Source organism: Phymastichus coffea, unplaced genomic scaffold (genome assembly GCF_024137745.1).
Source record: "Phymastichus coffea isolate CEN01 unplaced genomic scaffold, Cenicafe_Pcof_1.1 PCOF00116, whole genome shotgun sequence".
NCBI lineage: Eukaryota > Metazoa > Arthropoda > Insecta > Hymenoptera > Eulophidae > Phymastichus > Phymastichus coffea.
The window spans coordinates 653500-662596 of NW_026706927.1; the positions used below are offsets into that span (position 1 = coordinate 653500).

At 47.2% G+C, this 9097-nt stretch overlaps 1 protein-coding gene across 1 annotated transcript; it reads right to left on the bottom strand.

The window, feature by feature from the left end:
• Window position 1: 1 nt before the first annotated feature.
• LOC131670850 (leucine-rich repeat-containing protein 24-like) lies at window positions 2–5256 on the bottom strand. Its single transcript, XM_058946828.1, has 5 exons — window positions 4760–5256; window positions 3381–3614; window positions 2891–3051; window positions 2333–2815; window positions 2–1858 (listed from the first exon to the last, which is right to left on the bottom strand). The coding sequence occupies exons 1-5, from the start codon at window positions 4994–4996 to the stop codon at window positions 1645–1647; spliced, it is 1329 nt and encodes a 442-aa protein (XP_058802811.1). The 5' UTR covers window positions 4997–5256; the 3' UTR covers window positions 2–1644.
• Between the last annotated feature and the right edge of the window lie 3841 nt (window positions 5257–9097).

Sequence of the window (9097 nt, forward strand, 5' to 3'; positions counted from 1 at the left end):
GACAAGTGTTTGGTCTTGCGTACACATATACTCATAAATATCTATCTCTGCACGTAATACAATTCATACGAAGGAGAAGAATCATTATATGACGGCGTGCACATGACGCGCGTGTTATAATAGCGCGAGCATCACGTGTTGTAATAATGACTCTGATCGTTGTTGCGAGTTTACGTTTAATTCATGATTTCATTTTCCATTCGCACGCGCGTGCGGACAACGAATAGTTATCTGATTTCGGGGGCTCCTTAGACTAGAATACTATAAAATACAACTGCTTAAACGTTGGAATTGTTTAAATATATAAGAGTGAGGGGGGGAGGGAGGATAAAAGACAGAAACATACAGTAAGTGATCATATACAGGAAAAATTGAATTTCATTATATGGTTTTGAGTAACAAATCTCGTCTTTTACGATACAAGAAATCGGAAGGGAGAGAGAGTCAAGTGCAGGGAGTTAATAGATAACAAGTACTAGAAAGAAGTTGTATTCGTGTGTGGATTTTATTGTTTTGGAGCATGCTCGATTGAGAAGTGCGTTATTGTATACAATCATTTATTGCTACTGGTTTGAGGTGCGTAATCTTATCTGTTTTGAAATATTAATTGGAAAACTGATTGCATTTGACCTTGCGTATAAGTCGATATACTGCCGAAAACCTCGTTAATTTCATCATTCGTTAAAATCTAATTAATTGTTCTTAATACTGCCATCAATTTTTTTTCTTTTTGAAGCACACGTCGTTCAATAGCTTATACAAGCTCATCGTATATAAAGTACAGGCCTTCAAGACTGGGGTTGTTTTTGCTTTTTAGAATATCATAATTCGTTACATATCTAATCGTAACATATATGGGCTTAACAATACGTAATGGCACTTAGGTAATGTGATACAGCAATATAAACTTTTATACAGTATAAGTATTCTTTCCGAAAAAAGAAGAGCGAAAGAAAAAGAGTGAGAGAGAGACAGAGAAATAAAAAAAACTTCAGTGTTTTTACGTTGTATCACAACACTTACGCATATATCATAATAAACAATAAGTAAGCAAGAAAAAACATAATCTTGAGATAAAGAGAAACATCTCTGAAAAAATTGCCAGAGGTATTAGTTTTCACTTTCAACCTATGGATTTATATGTGCAAGAGTAATTCTGAATATTAAATCAGAAAAAGTATCTTTGACTTTAAGCTCTTATACACAAGTAGATGTCTGTGAGTATTTTATTTCGCATATTCCATATAACTTTCTTAACGAGAGCAGACACTTGCGCGTGTACGTATGTGTAGAGCATTATCTAGCAATTGGTTCATCGATACATCAATACAACCAATAAAAAAGACATGCATCGGGGAACATAAAGAAAAAAAAAGCGAAGCTACCGTACGCTCGCCAAATGAAGAAAAAATAGACGCTTATGCTGAATACGGAAAATCGGCGCATGTGAATGACGCGCACACCGAACCATCTGAATACTATCAGCTAATCTTAATTCTAATTAGGCACTATAGTTACACTCCAATATCTTAAAAATTAATAATCTCTAGCTGTATACTAAGGCACTCATCGCTCAGTCCTACAATTATATATATTATAGTATGTCCGGTGTGGCAATTATACGCCGACGACATGATCTCTTTCTCAGATGTAAGCTGGAGTTTCGTGACAACGTTGCTGAGCTACAGCAACCATGGCTGCACGTGGATAAAGGTTTCGATGTAACATTACCTCACGGTATGGTGGTGGTGGTGTGCCTGGGCACGAATGAGACGATAAAGGCACTGGCAAGATGGTTTGGCTTGTACCGCTGTTACTTTCTTCTGAATTGGCAATGTTCTCTTGTGTCCAAAGATGTCTGTAAAAAATACAAAATAGTTGATTAAAAGATTAAACGGACGTAATGCAATTTCGTGCGCTGTGCATGTTATTGTCGCGCGCGATGCATTATACTCGCTCGGCCTCCTTTTTATACAGACTGATGAGTCACCCTATAAAAGCGGCTAATGAGATAAAAGAACAATGGCTTGTCATTATTCAATCTTTTTTTTCGTACGTCTAGTGGAAACAGACTATATACTCCGACGAGCATCAATTGCAAAGGAGACGTGCGTGAATTATTTATTCTTATCGCGACGATTAGCCAATTCACTGATAATGCGACGACGACGCGGCGCGGTGGAAATCAATATTGGTCAACGTTGATCATTACTGATTTCGTAATAACCTAGAAACGTTTGCCGAGTGGTTTATTATTTTGCTTTTTTCTTGATCACTATTTGCAACTTCGCGGTTAGTTAAAAATTATCTTTTTATTTTTTCTTCTGAATACCTTAGCAATGAAACCCTTTGTGAACTAGCATCATTCGTTTCACCAGCATCGGCACGTCGAATTCTCGGAATCAAGCAAGAAATCGTAGTTGATAGCCAAAGATATGTTACGACCATCGTTGCCCCGCTACCCAATAAAAATCCAATGAGAAGAAACCAGAACGGCGATATATTTCCAATGGCATTTGCAAAGATATTCGAGGAACCGGAATCAACTTGTTGCTCTTCTTCAACTGTTTCCTCGATTTCATGCCACGAATCTACCTCCCACGGATCTTTCGTTTGCCTGGATCCCGGTGCATTTTGTAGCTCATTTTGCAGTGTGACTCTGGGCTCCGCTTCCGTCGTCGCTGCTTTCAACGAGATGTACTTTTCGAATTGAGCTGTTAATGTTGGCCGCTCGCACACTTGGTCGGTGTCGATTTTCTTAGTACGCATGTACAATTTCAAACTGATAAATTTGGCGTCGCACAGCCACAAGTTCCTAAACAGAAATAAGTTTTCTAAATTGGATTCAAAGTGACGAGAATAATCTTGCGTTTAAATGAATGGAACCTACTTTCCCAAGACTAATTCTTGCAGATAAGGCATTGGGCTCAGAGCGTCCTTGGCCAATTTTGTCAAATGGTTATTGGTGATGTCGAGTTTGCGCAGTTGATGTAGCCCCTTGAATGTATCGTCGGGCAAGTAATCGATTCGACAACCACTCAGATCCAGCTTCTGTGTAGGGCGCAAAAAGTAATAATAATAAATAAGTAAGCGCAACAATGGTGGCTCATTACTCATCCTCGACAAAACCGTATTGACTCATCATCATCCTGTAGACTCGAAAACTCGGAGAACAACAATGGTTCATTCATTGTTACTACGGCGCCGATCGACATGATTTGATCTTTCGAGGTCATCACGAGGGAGAAAAAGCATAAAAGGAGTTTTTAATGGAGGTTAATGGACAGCAAATCGATTATGCAAGAAAATAGCACACGCTAAACAAACGAAGATAACTATCCATTCACGCCTTAGCCTAATGATAATGTGAGCAGGCGTACCGTAATGGAGTCGCTGTGGAGCTTCGGCACGTGCAGATTAAACTTGTTACCGGCTAGATGAAGGATCCTCAGACTGCGAACGTCGTAGAAGGTGTCAGGTGCGATGTAGTCCATACGATTGTACGACAGATCCAAAACGGACAAATTCTTCAGATCGTCGAATGCTCTGAGCTCGATTTCGGCGATGGCGTTGGTCGAGAGATTCAGGTACTTGAGTTTTGTCAGACCAACTCGCTGTGACATCAAAAATGGAAATTACACGTTTGTCATTCGCGTGCGCTGTTGTTCGACGGCCTCTGTCTATAGCCAGTCGATTTAGGCAAACAAGCACTGTCACAGATCAACTAATGGGGTGTATCTAGCGAAAGTGGGTGCTTGTAGTAAAAGCTGTGCCATTGTTGTTTCCTCGGTCTCCAACAGATGTGAATTTCGTCGGGTCTATTGTCAATCAACGTCGCGATGCTTACCGACTTTATTTTTCGTCGTCGCATTTTATTTGTAGGTGAGAGACAATGCTATTGCAATTTCGTAACACTAGCTCTGGGTATTTTCTTTTTTACTATTATTTTTTTCAAGCTATTCACTTAATTGCTGTTAGAGAAATGTAAATGATTATAATTGTTCACATATTATGTTTTATTATTGCACAATGCACGAAAACTTTTTGGTTAGTTCGGGGCCTTGGAAACGGCTTTGCAAAACTTTAAAAATTGATACTCAATTGAAACTTTAAATGAAGATTTGTCGAAAAATAGCCATATGCATTAATTCCTTCTGCCTTGAAATAAATTTTCTGAATAAAGTACGTAAATATTAACACAACTATGCATGTATATTGTATCAGACTTAGCTGTCTGCGTAAAACCAGACCCGCAGGCGCAGATGATGGGATCAAATGAACAATTTCTCGCTCGAAAAACAATTTATTTTTGCTCATCTGAAAACCAAATCGTAAGCCCGCGCGCACGACAAAATGTGAAAGCAAGAACAATTTGTCCGAATCGCCACCGTCCATCCATATCCGCCGATTACGTTCTTTATCTGTCAAGCGTGACTCACGTGCGTCTGTGTAAGCGACATCGAGTATCTTTTCGATTTCTATCAATGGAAAACCGCGAACGATTTCCTTGCTGCACACACCACATGCACGATTACGAGGTTGGTGTTTACAAACGGGGACCCTGTAAAGAGAGCGTCGTACGCGCGCGCGTGTGGCCTGCGGCGACATCCCGAAATAATGAAATTCCACGGCGCGACTGAGAGGAGAATAGAGGTGGCGCCGGCAAAGTTTCCCAGAATAGCCGTGTTGTCTATAGACATGCGCTCAGCATGTCTAATAAATCGCGTGGCGTTGTAAGTGCAAAGATAAAAAAACTCACGGATAGCTGGCGATCCTCGAGTTTGATAATAGAATTGTTGGAAAGATCGAGCGCTTGCACGATGTTGGACACACCGGTGTACACGCTGTACAGGTGCTGACCGGTGCACGAAGCCTTCGGCATTGCAAACCACGTGCTGCATGTGCAGATGGATGGACAACCAACCGACTTAACACCCTCGATACCCAGGACCATCAGCAACCACAATACCATCACCGGCATTACTCTTTTCTCCATCTTCTCTTCCTTCTTTCTCTCTTCTTATCTCCGTCTCTTTCTCTCTCTCTCTCTCTCTCTCTCTCCCTCGCACTCGCATGCAACATGCACTGCTACTCCTGCCTGTTGTAGACGGACACTCAAGGTTCTTCCGCGAGCTTGGCTCGCTCCTCCTCGAGCTGCATCGTGCGCTTGGTCAACCGATTTTTCACTGCAACCGAAGCCACTTGACTCGATTGTCGATTTGGCCGTAGTTCCTTCTTCTCGTCTCGCTGTTTTGCTCGTCGTTGAGGAAGCTGTGTGTGGTACTGGCGAGAAAGAGAAAAAAATGTCCGTGCTCGCTCTTGAGGGCACCAACGTTCCTGCGACTACTGGTCGCGCGTTCTCGCCATTCAAGGCCCGTTCTCATCGAGCGCGCGATCGCAGCGCGCGACGCGACCGTGCGCGCACACACGCTGATACACATGCTGTGCCAAAGAAAGAACGCGATTGATCGGCGATCGGTATCGCTTCGGAGTAAATCGGACTCTGATTAAATGCGCAGCTCGTCAATTCTTTCTTATTTATCAATTTATTTACATGTCTTTGACTAACGGTGTGTTTTGCCATTGTTGATAACGTTCAACGCGATTGAAAATGTCAACAAGCATCGCCTTTGTAGGTGCGACTGACGAAATTTGAATAATGAGAATAAGCAAAATGCAGCTTAATTAACAGAAACGAATGATTACCCCAAGACGCGTGAGTCGTGCAGCTGCGTACCGCTTATATTATGCTAAATTGAAATGGAATTGCGATTGCAGCGCGCGAAGCGAAGGCGTAATTATTATATATATCGGATCTCGGATCAACTTTCAATTGAGTGTTCTCCTGTATATAACAAACTGCACACTCGGTCATTTAGCTATATACGCATATTCATTATGGAAAGTTCCCCGTCATCGGACACTGTATGGCAAGTATGTAAATTGCATATATGTTTTGTATACAGGCGTGGAGAAAGTATATGTATAGGAAAAAAAAGTTCACGAGTGTGCATTGTAGTGAAAACAAAACATACATTGAAAACAGAATGAAAACAAGCCGTGAGCGAGAGCACGTGTGCGTCGCTAAGGTACACTGACCCCGTTTAAAAAGTCAAAAATCAAAACAATCGAAGGGGCAACAGCAAAACAATCGAGCCTTCGGCAGCACGACGGTTTCCTGTTGCCTCGGCCGAGCTATCCGCATTGGAGCTAAGCTTCCGCGAAAGGGCCCCCAGATAGCGCCTCGAGTGCTCGCAACCGTGCGCTCTTGGCAGTCGATAAGCTCGCCGGTTGCGCATTGACTCCGGCCGCTGTGGTTCGGGCCACTCGGCGGCACTGCGGGCATCGGGGTAATCCGGACTCGTTAAAACGTCATTAGCAAGTCCGTGCGGCGATGCCCGGGCTCCCCCGTCGGCGGATTACGATCCGACGCCCGGCAACGGTCGACTCAGCCGCTTTCTCCGCAGGCCGTGCACGGAGGTTCGAGAGAGACAGACAGATAGATAGAAAGAGTGTGTGAGAGAGAGAGAGAGAGAGAGAGAGAGAGCGAGAGAGAACGCAAGGATAGCCGAGGGAGAGCGCGCGGGCCGAACGCTTAACGGTACATCCTTGGCTTTTGCGTAATTTACATTCCGCGCTGCATTCGCGCGGCTCGGGGCAAAAGAGAAAGATAGGTCGCCGCCTCGATTTTCCCGAGCGCTCTGTTGTCGTCGTTGTTGCGTACGCGGACAACCGAGCGGTGCAGCTACGGCGATTCCCCATGAACGCGCGAGCGCGCGCGCGCCTTGGATCGGCCTACTGCGCAGTTAACTAGCCACGGCAACAGCAGCGGCAGTGGCAGTAGCAATTTGAAGGGAAAAAAGAGCGAAACATCTGGCGCTGGAGTTATGGCTGTCTTGCTTCCAAACGAGTGTACGCCAGCGGCGACCTTCTTTTTCTTTCTCTCTCGCTCTGTCGACGAGCAGAGAACTTTATGCCTCGGCCCTGGTTGGATCTACAAGAATGAACGAACGAGACAGAGAGCGAGAGAGAGAGAGAGAGACAGCGAGAGAGGCAGACTGACAACATGGCCGCAAAACCAGCTGCGGAAACCTTCCTTCTTCTGCCGCTTCTCTGTTTCTCTACTTTGCGCTCTTTTTTACGCTTCTCCTTTCGAAGGCTGCGAGCATGCACCGTTCAGCGCTGCCGCTGGCCCGAGGTTTCGGAGCGCGATTCGCGTGCGCATGCCGAGCAGCTAGGCAGTGACGCGACGTTGTACCCGGCAAATAACGTTGACATTTCGAACGCGCGATAACGAATGCAGATAAGGCTCGCGCGTTGGTAAAATGAGATTCTCATCAAAACAGAGGAGCAGCGCCGGTGGCGGCGGTGGCGGCGCAGTCAGCGGAGCGGAAAATCGCTCGGCAATCGGCTTTGTTCGAGCCGCACGACGAGACTTTCCACCGCGGCCGGGCGCTCGATTTTCCCGAACAAAGAGCGCGCATCGCTGATTGCGAGCGGGATCCTCGTCGTCTCGGCGCAAACACGCGCGCGCAAGCTCCCGTCGTATCTTATCTCGCGGCGAAGCACCACGCTTGACCGGCGCTTCAACGCCAGCGCGAAAACAACAAACGCCTCTGGCAGTGACGCGCGCGCGGATCGGCCGCCTCGTAGCTTCCAGCCTGACGTCATCCGCGAGCGCGCGGAAAACGAGTCCTCGCGGGGCGAGGCCGCGCCGAAAAACTGCCACTTTCCAATTGTATCGCGAGCGCGCGCGCGCAGCCTTGCCGTGCCGAGGACGCTTCCATTGCGAGGCAGAGCCGCGCGCCTCAGCGCCGAGGTTTGGTACGCTCGAATCGCGTCGGCCGGCGATCGGTTATTTATAACTGAACGCCGCTGACATAATGGGCGGATCTGTGCTTGCGCGCGGCACCGGCCGCTGCCGCGACGTAATCGCCGATCGGGATCCATTGTCGGAAAATTCTATATCCGCGGAGTGTCGCTTCGCAGTCGAGATCGCGATAAGGACTCCGTCGGCTCTTACGCCCATCGACGGCGTTGTGCAACCTCGCTCGATTACGCACGCCGTGGTCCCCGTGGATCGTGACGAGGTGTGATTCGCGGTCGGAAAACCGCGCTGCCAGTAGCAGGCGTCGTCGCGGCAGGGACGCGCCGCTACCGCTGCCGATCTCTCTCCTTCTCTCTCTCTCTCTCGATCATAAAACGCCGGGATCCGAGAAGGTCGTGCGCTGCCGGCTGCTCGGGCCCGTATGACGTCAGCCCTGCACTGCGTCCATTTTTAAAAATCCCGCGTGCGCGCGTGCGTGACACGCAAGCACACACACACACACACACACGGACGCGCGCGTGCGCCGCCCTCGTTACTGGACGATAAAAAGGAAAGGAGAAATAAGTCAGGTCGCGAAGCAGGCTATCTTTGACCGATTAGCAAACATACGCGCGATCGTTATTTCTTTTCGCTCTGTCTCGACGATTTTCTTTGTCTCTCTCTCTCTCTCTCTCTCTCTCTCGCTAGAAGCGAGAACGGAGAGGGGATTGCTCATACGCAGCGCGCGTGCAACAGAGCTTTGTCATTGTCGTTTTAAGCAAGCAAGCAAGCGAGCAGCAGCAGCAGCAGCATCAGCCGCGTACGTACACACGTACAAAAGAGAGAGGGAGAGACTTTGCGCTTGCTTTCGTCACGCGGCAAGCAGCTCCGGCCGTGTTGCCAGCTGATATGGGAAAATGGCCGTCGGAGCTTCTCTCTCTCTCCCTCTCTCTCTCTCTCCGTCTCTGTCACACTGGCTATCAGCTGAAGCGATATCCGTTCGCCGGGCACCTCCTTGGCCTGCAAACAACACACGCCGACTGCCGATTTTTCAAGCACGCAGGCCGATTTAGCGCTCGATCTCGTCGAACAAAGCTCCAATCTCTGCCCGATTCGACGTATTTGCAGAGAAAACGAACAACTGCGTCATAATGTTGTTCGGCGAACAGCGAGCGAGCGAAAGAGAGAGAGAGAGAGAGTGAGGGAGTGGGCAGGGACGGAGGGGAGGGAAGCAGCTGAGTGGCGCATGCGCCCGTGCAGTCTGCTTTCGTCACGTCGCAATTCGCACAC